Consider the following 14,955-nt stretch of genomic DNA (forward strand, 5'->3'; position numbering starts at 1 on the left):
CCTTGCTGTAACATGTATTATCAGTACTTCATTTATTTCTATTGCTGAATAATATTACACTGTAAGGATATACCACATTTTACTTATCCATCTATCAGTTGATGCACATTTGGGTTGTTGCTGCGTTTTATCTATTCTGAATAGCACTGCTATGAACATTTTTACACAAGATTTTGTGGGGTCAGATGTTTTCATTTCTCTTGGGTATATACCTAGGATTGGAATTGCTGGGTTTTATGGTAACTCTAAATTCAACCTTTTTCGGAACTACCAGATATTCCAGAACAGCTGTGCTATATTATACTCCTGCTACAGTAGTATGATGGTTCCAATGTCTTCATTCTTGACAATACTTGTTGTTGCCTGGTGTTTTTTTTAATATAACCATCCTATTGGACGTGAAGTAGTATCTCATTGTGGTTTTGACTTCCCTCTTCCAATTGACTAATGATGCTGAACATCTTTTCATGTGCTTATTGGTCATTTGTATATCTTCTTTGGAGAAATGTCTGTTCTACTTCTTTTCTTTAATTTTTAAAATTTGTCTCTTTATCGTCGTGTTACAAATTTCTTTTTATATTCTAGATACAAGTTTGTTTAAAGCTGTATGATTTATAAATATATTCTTCCATTCTCTGGGTTGTCTTTACTTTCTTGATGGTGCCCTTTGAAACGCAAACGTTCTTAATTTTGTTCAGGTCCAGTTTTATCTTGTTTTCTTCTATTGCCTATGCTTTTAGTATCATATCTAAGAAACATTGCCAAGCCTAAGGTAATCAAGATTTACTCATATTTTTTCCTGCAAGTTATTAATTTTTTTGTGTGTGTGTGTGGCGTGCGGGCCTCTCACTTTTGTGGCCTCTCCCGTTACGGAGCACAGGCTCTGGACGCGCAGGCTCAGCGGCCATGGCTCACGGGCCCAGCCGCTCCACGGCATGTGGGATCCTCCCGGACTGGGGCACGAACCCGTGTCCCCCGCATCAGCAGGCGGATTCTCAACCGCTGTGCCACCAGGGAAGCCCTCCTGCAAGTTATTATTTTTAAAAAAAATATTTTTATTTATTTATTTGGCTGCACCGGGTCTTAGTTGCGTCACGCGGGATCTTTTAGTTGTGGCATGCGGGATCTTTTAGTTGCGACATGCATGTGGGATCTAGTTCCCTGACCAGGGATCGAACCTGGGCCCCTGCCTTGGGAGTGTGAAGTCTTAACCACTGGACCACCAAGGGAAGTCCCAAGTTATTAACTTTGAGTTAATATTTATGTATTTATGTGAGGTAGGGTTACAACATTTTTTTGTATGCAGATAGCCATTTGTCCCAGTTACATTTGTTGAAAGACTATGCTTTCACCATTTAGTAGTGTTGGCATTGTTGTTGAAAATATTTGAGTTTTCCCCCCAACGGCTTATGTGCTTCTAGTAATTCTTTTTTTTTTTTTTTTTTTTTTCTGGCCATGCCGCATGGCTTGCTTGATCTTAGTTCCCTGACCAGGGATTGAACCCAGGCCACAGCAGTGACAGCGCCAAGTCCTAACCACTGGACCACCAGGGAACTCCCTATTAATTCTTACATGTAATAACTTTTTTGGTTTGTCTTTTGAAATAACTTCTTGATGGTTTTCAATAGGATTAGTGAAAGTTGTCTTTTTTTTTTTTAATCGCTTGATGTATTTCATGAGTATACACTTGGTGGGATCACCTCTTGATCTTTTAAACAGTTGAGATTTAACCAGGCTTTGAGGTGCTGTAGAAGCCACCAGAGACCAGTTTGAAGAAGCCAGCCTTTAAAGACAGTGTGGCATCATTCTCTCTTACGTCCGTCTGCCCTAAGACAAATTTACTGTGTTTTTCCTGTGCAGTAGGCAGTAACAAGGCTGGATGGGATGAAAAGGAGTCAGTGATTGGACTGTAACATTTGGTAGTTACAGTGTACTTATCTTACTATGATGAACTGGGTAATTTGAGAGTTGGTGATAATTGGTGTGAAGCAGGTTACTGGGAGAAGCCTCAGAAAAAAATATTCACTGATGTGACCAGGAATCTCTGCCAAGACAGTCCTCTGCTATTGTTGAACCTGAGGGTCTAGAGTGGTGCCATCTAATAGAAATGTAATGTGAGCCTCATTTGTAATTTAAAGTGTTCTAGTAGCCACATTAAAAAAAAAAAGATGAATTTAATAATTTATTATATCCAAAACATTATTATTTTAACATGTAATAAATATAAAATTATTTTATATATATATATGTGTGTGGTGTTGTTGTTGTTTTTCCAGTACATGGGCCTCTCACTGTTGTGGCCTCTCCCGTTGCGGAGCACAGGCTGCGGACGCGGAGCACAGGCTGCGGACGCGCAGGCTCAGCGGCCATGGCTCACGGGCCCAGCCGCTCCACGGCATGTGGGATCTTCCCGGACCGGGGCACGAACCCGTGTCCCCTGCATCGGCAGGCGGACTACCAATCACTGTGCCACCAGGGAAGCCCCAATATAAAATTATTAATAAAATATTTTACATTTTTTTGTACCAAATCTTGGCAATTCAGTACGTATTTTACACTTAGAACACATCTCAATAAGGACAAGGTACATTTTCAGTGCTCAGCACTCACATGGGGCCAGAGGATAGCAGAGTTCTAGGTGTTTTGATATGATAGCCAGTCAAGATATTACATCAACATTACTCAACTTCCTCTGTATTTCAGGGTACCCTGACTCATCCCTTTAACTTGATAGAACTGGCTTTAGGGGAACTATCTGCCTGCCTGTTCAGCATGGCCCTCCCTGACCCCAGAGGGTCTGAGAATTTTGTTAAACAAGTGACGTGGCAGCTCACCAAGAGACATACATTATGATAAAGATCCCCAAGCCTGTCAAACTAGAGAAAATGGGCATGTGAAAACTAGAATCTGTTCTCCCTTATCATAGATACAGTCTGTTCCATTGAGGTAAAGGTATATGTAGCAAATGCCACCGATGAAGTGGTGCTCACATGGGCATCATTTTGCCACCACTCCCCTCCCCTCCCTCCCTCCACCCCCTCCTCCCCACCCATTTGTCAGTGTCTGGACATAGGTTTTTTTTGGTGATAATTAAAAAATTTTTTATTGGAGTATAGTTGATTTACAATGTTGTGTTAGTTTCAGGTGTACAGCAGAGTGAATCAGTTATACATATATGTATATCCATTGTTGTTTTTTTTTAAGATTCTTGTCCCATGTAGGCCATTACAGAGTATTGAGTAGAGTTCCCTGTGCTATACAGCAGGTCCTTATTAGTTATCTATTTTACATATAGTAGTATGTATATTGTCAATCCCAATCTCCCGATTTATCCCCCACCCCGCTCGTCCCCTGGTAACCATAAGTTTGTTTTCTACATTTGTGAGTCTACTTCTATTTTGTAAATAAGTTCATTTGTACCCTTTTGTTTTTTAGATTCCACATATAAACGATATCATGTATTTGTCTTTCTCTGTCTGACTTACTTCACTTAGTATGAGAATCTCTAGGTCCACCCATGTTGCTGCAAATGGCATTACTTCATTCTTTTTTATGGCTGAGTAATATTCCATTGTATATATGTACCACATCTTCTTTATCCATTCCTCTGTTGATGGACATTTAAGTTGCTTTGTCTCTGGACATGTCTGTGATGATCACAACTGACATGTAGTGGCTGGAGGCCAGGCTGACAGCGTTCTACAATGTACAAAACAGCACCCACAGCTGTGAGTTTCCTGGCCCAAGTATCAGTGGTGTCGAGCATAGCAGCGCCCTGCAGCAGTGGAACAAGATCTTCTAGTCCTTCCCTTTTCATTAGTTGTTACATAGTCTCCACAGGGAATATGTGTCGTCGTTTTTTTTTTTTTTTTAATTTAGAGGATCTCTTTATTTTTTCATATAAAATTTCTTAGGAAGAAATAGTCAACATTGAAAGTATTTTTGGTTGAGCAAGTTTGTCAAATAGATATATTCCACCCCCAAGAATGGGTCATGTAAATCTTTTCTCTAACCTCTTCCCTTTGGGGAAGCATTGAAACTGGTGCAGTTCCTCTCCTACTTCCCCTTCCTCAGGCCTCTTTTCCCTAGGATCATTTTATTTTCAGTAAAGCCATGTCTGTTAAAAAGAAAATGAGCATTTGCAAGGCTGCCAGAAAGATGACTGCACTTCCATAAGGTCTCTTGGGATTCCTTTGGAGGTCCTGGCAGTGGTGTTGGTGTTTGGTTGTGATGACTCCCTTTCAGTACTCCATCATGAGGCATGGTTAATTGAGAATGTTATCGCCACCATTGTCCTAATGTCTGTTACCTAAGGAGCTGTAACTTTGAGTCTCCATAAATTGTAGCAAGTAGAAATCAGTACAAGTCATTTTCAGATTATAAACATTCTTTAGTTGTCCTGCCAAAGGTAATCATACTTGTCAGGGTTGACCTTTAAGGTTACCTGTGAGGTGTGTTCCCCACCCCATCCTCATGACTGCTGGTGTTTCTACTGCCTTCCTTCGTTTGCTGTGGCACTTTGAGTTTTTGGTGGCAACCCACATAAATGAGCTGTAACTACCTTAGGCTGAAGGCAGTGTGCTAAAGGCTATTTGGGGGCTCCTAGATTTGGCAAGAATTTAGAGGTTCAGCTTAGAAAGGGGCAAGACCTCTGACCCTGCCTTTTACTAGCAGCTAGGATGAGTTTGCACCCTGTGATGGCTGACCTTCTCAAGCAAGGTTCCACGTCTCTGTGCCCTAGGCTGTACCACAATGAGGAGAGAGGACTGGAGCCAGCCTTTCATTGTGCAGGGAGTAGCAGTGTTCCAAAACATGCTTTTAGAAAGGGAGCATCAGTACTGGGCAGGCCAAAAAAATGGCCATTGTCTACCACATCAGTGTCTGTGAGGTTCCCCTTGCTCCCCAGACTAGAGGCCCTCTGTTCATCCCACTGAAACTGCCTCTGGGGAACAGTCCATCAGCCGAACCCCCTTGCCCCTACCACTCGGTGTCTTTTCCCTCCCCACTTTTTATCTGTAGAGCTGTGGCCAGCTCAGGGAGAGCAGTGGTGGTCCTGTTGTTAGGGCAGCTTGCAACTCAAGAGAGGTTCTGCATCCAGTTGAGACTATTGGTTCAAGATTCCCCGTTGGGATATGGCTAGAAGGAGCGGTTACATTTTATAAGTGAAAGCTTGATTTTACAGAATTGCATTATGAATGCTTTACTTCTAAGCAAATGTATTTAATATATCCTGAGTTATTCTAGATATCTGAAAGGTTTACATCTGTAACCTCTCAAGTTGTTTATTTGTTTTTAGTATTATAGGTTTTCCTATCTTTTGTAAAAGAGTATACTAAACATTTAGCCTTTTTGTAACAATTAGAAATAACCATTGGAAGTCTTGCATTGATGTATGGATTGTATTTGTATTTGACTGCAGTGGATGTTTTCTTTGTTTAATTTCCAGTTTGGGACAGTGTTCTTGCTAAGCAAGGTGTACATTACAGTATACATTAGTTGGCTTTTATGAGTTATCCAGGAAACCTAACCACATTCCTACTGTTTCTATGGGGAAAGGAATTCTGATTTTAAAATGATGGAAAATAAGCCCTTTTTTTAAAGTCTAGGGTTGCTTTCCTCTGTCTTTTTCTAATCTCTGGGGGATGTGTTCTAACTACTAAGGCTGTGTATCATGAGGGGATAACTCTTTTTCACTTACAATTCATAATATTATCAAGACTTAAGAAATAATGACGCTTGGAGTGAAAACGGGCCTGCAGAAATATTCCTTGGTTAATAAGGGTAGTCACCCCCCCGCCCCCCACTTGTGTTTTGAAGCAGTACTTGAATTCAGCTAAAGTGGCTGAAGTGACATTAATCAGCATCTCTTCTTAGTGTGTGACAAGTTTTATTTTTTCCCATATTAAGAAACTCTCAAGTGTATTCATAATGCAGGATTTACTTCTGAGTAAACAAGAATTGTCCTTCCTCTGTTTCAGGCCGGAGCCTCAGCAGAAAGCTCCCTTGGTTCCTCCACCCCCGCCCCCTCCACCACCGCCGCCTCTGGCAGACCCTGCGCCCCCGGAGCCAGAGGAGGAGATCCTGGGGTCAGACGATGAGGAGCAGGAGGACCCCGCAGACTACTGCAAAGGTGACGAGCCCGCGCGCCGCGCGCCTGCCGGCAGAGCACGGGAGCTTGGTGATGCCAGCTCCCTGGTCGTTGTTAAGTTAGCCTCTTGCTGTCCGTATCGTTGAAAACTTCTAGATCATTAAGAGTAGAATGCTACCTGAAACTATAAGAGATATCAGGAGGAAAATTTGTAAGGGAAAGAAAATAAATACATGTGTGCGTACATATGCTGAGTACGTTCAAGGGATTTAAATCCGCTGGTAGGATTAAAAAGATGGTATAAAGCAGGACTATTAAAGATAAACACAGAGTAAACCATCTGCGAAGAGAAGAGCACAGAAAGTAGAGGGTACGAAGCCCCTACAGGAGGAGCCAGTTAAACTGCTGTTCTCTGCATTGGATTTGAGCTTCTGGGCTGCTAAGACTAATAAGGAACTGTTCCTTTCTCTGCGCAGCGCTGAGTTACATAGTATTCATTGTTTGTGGAATGAAAGTCGGTCCATTTGTTTCCTGTCGTTGTACTCAACGAGAAAGACAGTTTGTGGGTTCTGCCATTGTGACGTAGTGGATTATGTTTTCAGCTATAATTTCACAGATACATAGAAGTTATTCAAGTGGAGTATTCTTGTATTGACGTTTCGTGAAGCCCAAGAGTATATAGCTAAACTCCTAGAAGGCAAGCATGTTGTGTGATGAGTATTGAAAACAGTTTGATCCAGACCCCATACTCTGTGTAGACTGGATCCCAGGAATCTAGGCGAAAGGAAGGGCAGTCCATTTGCTGCCTCCTCTTACTCGCTTGGACTTTAATTCCCTCTAATGGAAAATTATCACAATCTGAATTCTTAGCTTCTGAACAGTTGATGAGACATTTATCTGCTACAAATTAAGGAAAACGTAAATCAGATTCTATACGGCTTAAGAATAGATGGCAGGAGATGCACACATGTTCAGGCCATAAAGCATTAATGACTCTTCGGCTCTATTGTATCTTAGTGTCAGTTTATCTAGTGATTGCAGGCCCTTTGTGTGTTGGTTAACGTTAGATACGAGAAAGCAAAAGTTAATTATTCTGCTCTGAAAAGTGTAAGAAGGAATCTTCTGCTCTAACGTGATTTTTCCATAGGTGTAGATTTCTACACATAGAATCATGTTTTCCTTAGAAAATGGAATGTTGATCTTTAGCATTTGTACGAGTAGTGATTATGACCCCAAAGGTAAAGATCTATGCCTTTTAATATGGAAAAGAAGATGTTTTCCATCCTCCCTCTTAATCTGCATTTCTTCGTTTGAAAATGAAGTTATTTGAAGAGGAAATGCGGACAACTGTCTTGATTTTGCTGCTTAGGCCAAAGCATTAGGTTGGTGTGAAGGAACTGTTCTCTTCAGGTCATAGGTTCCCCACTGCTGGAATGAGAATATTTGCCTCACACGTGGCTCTTTTGTGGTATAGACCATAACAGGTGTTTAAGATAACTGACAAATGCTTTCAAGGGGCCCATGGAGTTGATTGGGAATGTCCGGGAAAATAACTGCCCCCACCCCACAGTAGAATAGATAACTTTCTATCTATTCTGGAAACGGTTGAATTTAAGTTACCAACACGATGCTTTATCATCCCTGAGTACTTTAGTATGTTTTGCCTACAATCAAGTACATTCTCCTATGTTAACCACAATACAACTATCAAGATCAGGAAGTTAATGTTGATATACTTCTACCATTCAGTCCTCGGACTCCATTCAGGTTTTGCCAGTTGCCCAGTATTGTTACTTTTGTGAAACCGATCCATTGAAGAATCACATTGCATTTTGTTTTCTTCTTCCCTTAGTCTGGAACAGTTCCTTAGTCTTTTCTGGGCTTTCATGGCTTTGACATTTTTGAAGATGTAGGCCAATTGTTTTGTATAATGTTTTCTCATTTTGGAATACCAAAAAAGTGTTGTTCTGTGAGAAGTGTTCTTCTCATTGAATCCTATCAGATACTACATGGTTTTGATTTATACCAATACAGTTGATGTCAGTCACTTGTTCAGGTTGGTGTCTGCCAGATAGCTCTACTGTAAAGTTACTCTTTACCTCCTGGTAATTAATAAACATTTTGTTGAGAGTTACTTTGAACCTTTGTAAATATTCTTTTTTCAAGAAATTTACTTCCTTCTTCCTCTTCTTTCTTTCTCTCCCTGTATTCTACCTATCCCTCCCTCCCATCCATCTGTCTGTGTATCTCAGATGTACTCATTCACAGATTTCCTTTCTACTCAGTGGGTTATAATCATTTACTCTCCTTATATGTTTAAATGCTTAGATTTTCCCAAACTGGCCATTAGGAGCCCCTTCAGGTTGATTCTCTGTCCTTTTGAAAAGTTCATATCATTCTTTTTTGTTCTACACATTATTTTTTCACTTAGTATATATTAGAAGTCACCCTGTATCAGTACGTATAAAGCTGTGTCATTTGTTTTATTTATTATTTTTTTAGTTTAGCATAAATGTAAACCTTTATTTTTTAACTTAAATTTTTTTTTTTACAATTTTAAAGGTTATTTACAGTTATTACAAAATATTGGCTCTATCCCCCATGTTGTGTACAGTACATCCTCGAGCCTGTCTTACACCCAGTAGTTTATACCTCCCACTCCTCCACCCCTGTATTGCCCTTACCCCCCTCCCCACTGGTTGTAACCATTAGTTTGTTCTCTGTATCTGTGAGTCTGCTTCTTTTTTGTTTTATTCACTAGTTTGTTTAGTTTGTTGTATTTTTTAGATTCCTCATATAAGTGATATCATACAGTATTTCTCTTTCTCTGACTTATTTCACTTAGCACAGTGCCCTACAAGTCCATCCATGTTGTTGCAAATGGCAAAATTTCATTCTTTTTAATGGCTGACTAGTATTCCACTGTGTGTGTGTGTGTGTCTGTGTGTGTGTGTGTGTCTGTGTGTGTGTGTTTATACCTTGTCTTCTTTATCCATTCTTCTGTTGATGGGAAAAGTCCCTATCATTCTTTAAATCCTTTCTTACTTTCAAATAAGATGTTCCTCATATACACTATTGATACTACGTATAAAATAGATTACTAACGAGAACGTACTATATAGCAGCGGTCCCCAACCTTTTGGCACCAGGGACCAGTTTCATTGAAGATAATTTTTCCGCGGACCGGGGGTGGGGTGGAGGGATGGTTCGGCAGTAATACGAGCGATGGTCAGCGGCAGGTGAAGCTTAGCTCGCCCGCCCACCACTCACCTCCTGCTGTGTGGCCCGGTTCCTAACAGGCTGTGGACCGGTACCAGTCGGAGGCTTAGGGGTTGGGGACCCCTGCTGTATAGCACAGGGAACTCTACTTAATGCACTGTGGTGACCTAAATGGAAAGGAAATCCAAAAAAGAGGGGATATATGTATAGCTGATTCATTTTGCTGTATAGTAGAAACTAACACAACATTGCATAGCAACTATACTCCAATAAAAATTAATCAAAAAAGAAAAAAAAAAGAAAGATGTTCCTGGTTCATCTTGTATTATCTGTACGCCAGCCCTGGAATCAGCTCTCTCCACAGACCCCTGGTTTCTTTTAATGAAGAACAGTATTTAGAAAACAAGATCTGGACATTAGATGAGATCATTACTATTGAGGTGTCACTGCTTCTAGGTCTCTTAGCACAGAGCTAAGTACATACTTCCTTTATGTATATATTTCTAAATATTTATTTCTGTTTTTATTTATGCATATATTACAATCCATGAGTTTAATATATCTCATTTCCATTGTAATGCTGGAGGATTCAGCTCAGTTTTATCCTTACCATGTCTATAGTTTCTTTCTTTGGCAGTAAGAGACTAGGCTGTCATTATCCTCATTTTGTTTACTGACTAGATTAATTTCCTTGTATGTCACTGCCGTTTTGGACATGTCTCCCCTCTCCTCAACACCTAGCCTGTCCTTAGACGTCCTTTGTCGCTTGGCACTACCTAAGGGCTGTGGAGTGAGAGCTCAGGAAGAGGGAAGAGGAGGGATGCCTTTCACAGTCTAAGGGTATGTTTTGCTTAGTCTGTGGAGGTGGCTTGTCTCTCTTCTGTCACTTCACATCTCTTCTTGATTCCTCTGACTTCATTCTTGGAGAACCTCTGCGCCACCAGACAGTTCTTAATAGTCCTGAAATAAAATAAAACATTAACAGACACAAAATATACCACATCTTTTCTCTCTCTTTACAAAAGACATTTTTGTTCATCATAGGAGTTATAGATATTTTGGGGGTCGGAGTGTGGAAGGTCACCTGGAATCCCATCACCTACCTTTAGCTGCAACAACCATTTGGGTTCCTGCAATTCTGAATCATTCATGACGAACCAAACTGTATCTTAACTTTTTACCTTCTTTTTACCTCTTTACCTTTTCAAGTCTTTCCTTATTCAAAGTTTGTGAAACTTAACGCCTTTTTAACAAAAAGGCCACTATTTAAAGTTCTGAAATTGCTAATGCATTATTCTTTGCTCCTTTCTATTGTACCTGGCAGTCTCTGTGGCCTGGGAGTCTTCTTTTCCTTTCTTCATAGCTAGCATGTTCCTACCCACGAGTCCAGGGGGGGAGTATAGACTTTGGAGTCTGAAAGAGCTGGGTTCAAAATCTGACCCTGTTGCTTTCCATTTCTGTATCCTCGGACAAGTTACCTTTGCTGTAGGCTTTATTAGTTTCTTCATCTATAGTATCATCTCTCCATATAATAGAATATGTAACAGCACCTATCACTGATGATTTTTTGAGGAATAAAATGAGATAAATATGTGAAGTAGGGCATACTACCTGATACATAGAAGATTCTTAAGAAATACGAATTTTATTTTCCTTAGTTCTGTTTTTGTTCCATCATTCTCTTCTCGGGTGTGTCCCCGTCTGTACTTTTGTGCTGACCCCCTTAGCGGTCTTAGCTGCCTTGCTTGTGGTATGCTTGTTGCTCTGACCTCTGCAGACAGAGTGGTCAGCACTGCTTCTCTCTCTCCTTGTTTTTCTATGTTACCTCTGGTCAGTTGTCTGGGACAGGAACTGTAGCAGCAGGCTGTGTGGTTTATTCCGACTTTTTCTTCCAAGCCCAGAGTATAACAAGGGTCAGGCACAGGGTCAGCCTGTAAGCAAACAGTTCTAGGAGGCCCTTGTGTAATACTGTACTTGCTTGCTTTTTTAAGCTGAAAGCCTCTTCATCAGGGCAAAACCTCCTCCTCTGGGGAGATTTTAGTCTAATGTGGGTTTTCAGAGTGTGACCTGTACCACCTGCATCAGAACGTTTCTAGGCTAGACTCTAAGTCTTGAATTTGAATCCTTGGGAGTAGAACCCGGACTCCAAGTATTTAACAGGTTCATCCAGTGATTTTTCTGCACATTGAAAGTAAGGATGGCTCACCTGAGGCATGTACCATTCCTCTAAAACTCCAAATTTGTGACTAAGAGAAGTGACCCTTCCCGTCACTTCACACTGTGTAACTGTTTTGCTGTGAAAGGGGAATTACTGCTTTGAACTACCTGTGTTCTAAAATTTCCCCAGAACTCTCAGCACGTATTTACTCCAAGGACGAGTAAATGGTGGAAGTAGGAACATCGCTTTGGTGTATCATGCTTGCCTGCACTGACTGACTCCTCAGAGATCCTGTTTTGTGGCTCTGCTAAATCATTTTTAGATAAGTTGGCACCTTGTATACAGTTTATCACTTGCATCGTTTCTGGAGACATCGATTTCAACATAGTTGTGCTCTGACTTGGTAGTGAAGCGTGCCATTTCCTTATGCCTTCTTTGAATCCCTATCACATCTTATTTAGGCCTCTTCCTTTATCACCCACAGTAGTCTCCACTCCCCACCCCCGTAGCACTCATTATGATGTGTGATTATATATTTATTTTTGCGTTTGTTTCTGAGCTCCTTCTCCTCAGTCTGAAAGATTTCTTGTGGTCAAGGGCTGTATGTTTTGTTAATCCCACTGCATTTGAACCATCTACTGTGCAGTAAGTATTTCTGTTTGGGTGAAGAAATTGTCTCTGGTGTTAAGCTTCAACTAAGGGCAGGACAGCACTGTTGTTACCTGCGTATCTGAAAAGGCGTGTCAGGGTGAGGAGGCTGACAGGCCATGAAGGACACACAAATCAGAGTACAGACGCTTCATTTCTGCTTTAAATTTTCTTAAAATCATCCACAGTGCCCCCGAGCTCTTCTGTGGGAATTTGGGAATATCTCCTTCAAAACATAGGTTAAACAATATGAATACCTGCACACTAGAAAAACGTCAGATGGCTTCCTTATACGCAAATTGCCTTTACCCATGTGTGTTCACTTTCCATTTGTGAAAAGTTTACACAGGTTGAATTTCACTACGTCTCAAAATTTAATGTTGGTGGTTATAATTTCTTATTGGTCTTGTTTCTCTCCCCAGAATCTATGACTTAACGACTATTTTATAGCTTCAGGTTTTTTGTTTTTTGTTTTTTTAAGAAAAAAAAGCAATATACATTACACGAAGTTGCCTTAGAAATGGTGTCATGTAGCTCAAGTATTTTATGACAATGTAGCCTTTTTAATTTTTTTTTAACAGTAGGTCCCTGTTGGTTGTCTGTTTTATTTATTTATTTATTTATTTATGGTTTTTTTTGTTTATGTGGACCATTTTTAAAGTCTTTATTGAATTTGTTACAGTATTGCTTCTGCTTTATGTTTTGGTTTTTTGGCCCCGAGGCATGTGGGATCTTAGTTCCCTGACCAGTGATTGAACCTGCATCCCCTGCATTGGAAGGCGAAGTGTTAACCACTGGACCGCCCGGGAAGTCCTTGGTTGTCTATTTTAAATATAGCAGTGTGTACGTGACAATCCCAAACTCCCAATCTATCCCCACCGCCCCCTTTCTCCCCTGGTAACCATAAATTCATTTTCTAAGTCTGTGGGTCTGTTTCTGTTTTGAAAATAAGTTCATTTGCATCTTTTTTTTTTAGATTCCACATATAAGCGACATCATTTATTTGTCTTTCTCCGTCTGACTTACATCACTTAGTATGATAATCTCCGGGTCCATCCAGAAATGTAGTCTTTAGTTTCTGTTCTCTTTTTTTTTGCGGTATGCGGGCCTCTCACTGTTGTGGCCTTTCCCGTTGCGGAGCATAGGCTCCGGACACGCAGGCCCAGCGGCCATGGCCCACGGGCCCAGCCGCTCCGCGGCATGTGGGATCTTCCCGGACCGGGGCACGAACCCGTGTCCCCTGCATCGGCAGGCGGACTCTCAACCACTGCGCCACCAGGGAAGCCCTGTTCTTCTTGAGATAAGTAAAAGATAATCTTTATTCATTCACAGTTCTTTTCCTTAAAACCACTAATGCTGCATGAATACTTAATTCACCACGGTTGTATGCGTTTTTAAAAATTAGTAGGCTTAAATTGGCTTACTTGAAGCCTTGAGAAGAGACCCTGCTTAGAACCAAAATGGAACAACCTGTGGCCTGTTGACTATAGGATGAATGAATGAATGGACTAGATTAAGAAGCTACTTAAGTGCCTTTCTTCACCTTTTTTGTGTGGTTGACTAATTATAAGAGGAGAAAAAGGAAAATTTGTGAAGATGCGAAAGGAATGAAGTTGTATTTGGTTAGAGGTAAAAGAAAAGACTTTATAAAATGTAAAGGGGGCCTTGCCAGGTAAGAAGAATTGGACTTTGTTGATGGGGGTGGGCGTTTCTCTGGCCAAATCCTGGAGCCTGGGAGAGGTGTCTCTGAGAAGCTTTTGTTTTCCTGCCAAATGGGCAACATATAGATTAGGTTGAAGAGTAATGTGGGAGCATCATGTAGAAGATAAATACGAGGATGAGAAATTTATACATGAAGTAAATTAAAACATCATCTAGAAAGACATTTTTTAAAAACCCAAAGGAAGGCAGAATGGAAAAAGAACCCTTGGGAGTCCCCTGGCTAGTGGGTACGATTTGGCGCTTTCACTGCCCAGGGTGCGGGTTCAATCCCTGGTCAGGGAACTGAGATCCCACAAGCCGTGTGGCCAAAAAAAAGGTAAAAGAACCTTTCTGGTATGATCAGCTCTCTTTTTAAAAATGTATTTAGGGTGAAAGAGCTATACCAAAATGTCAGCAGAAAGGTGTGAAGTTGGTGTGGAGGTTTCTTCTTTTCTATATACTTTTATGTCTAGTTGTTGGAAAGACACTTCTTTCCCTATGGAATTGCCTGGTGCCTTTGTAAATAACTTCACCGTATGTATTAGGGTCTATTTTTGGACTCTTCTCTCTTCCATTCCACTTTTGGTCTGTCTGTGCGCTTATTCCACTCCGCCTTGATTTGTGTAGCTTTATGTAGTAAGTCTTGAACTGGGTAGTGGATGCCCTCCGACTTTGTGCTTCTCTTCCAGAATGGGTTTTGACTTGTGTAGTTCCTTTGTATTTATGTATAATGTCAGCCTCAGCTTATAAATACAAATAGTTTAGACATGTCGTTAGTAGTATTGATCTTCTAATCCATTGTAGAGGAGCAAAATTTGCCATCCCTGAAGTGTCTTTGGCATGTGGATTATTTCCAGCTGAAAAGGCCCAAAAGACTCAGGAAGAAACTTTTGACTTTCCCCCAAATGCCTAAAAGAACTTAGATAGAGGGCATGTTCCCTGACAGGAATAGAGCTGTCATCGGAGGTGTCTGCAAAGAATGTGGGCCAGGTGTGATGGGGGAGTCCACTCTGTGTCTGTGTCACAGCCATTTACCAAGTATTTGCTTTTCCATCTCCATGTGAATGGCCTTCGTTCCCTTTGAAGTCCCAAATCACTACCCCCAACATCTTGAAGATGGTATTTAAGATGAGGGCTTTGG

The 14,955-nt window shown here is 40.9% G+C and overlaps 1 protein-coding gene across 8 annotated transcripts in view; it reads left to right on the top strand.

Annotated features, from left to right (window-relative positions):
- The window catches only part of SRPK2 (SRSF protein kinase 2), a 228,282-nt gene that overhangs the window by 150,477 nt on the left and 62,850 nt on the right, over window positions 1-14,955 (top strand). For all 8 annotated transcript variants that reach the window (XM_029233982.1, XM_029233985.1, XM_029233986.1 and 5 more), the window contains one exon: window positions 5,979-6,130. In XM_029233982.1, coding sequence (XP_029089815.1) covers window positions 5,979-6,130 — 152 coding nt within the window. The remainder of the gene's footprint in view (window positions 1-5,978; window positions 6,131-14,955) is intronic.

Source organism: Monodon monoceros, unplaced genomic scaffold (assembly GCF_005190385.1).
Source record: "Monodon monoceros isolate NGI ecotype Baffin Bay Population unplaced genomic scaffold, NGI_Narwhal_1 Super_Scaffold_2, whole genome shotgun sequence".
Classification (NCBI taxonomy): domain Eukaryota; kingdom Metazoa; phylum Chordata; class Mammalia; order Artiodactyla; family Monodontidae; genus Monodon; species Monodon monoceros.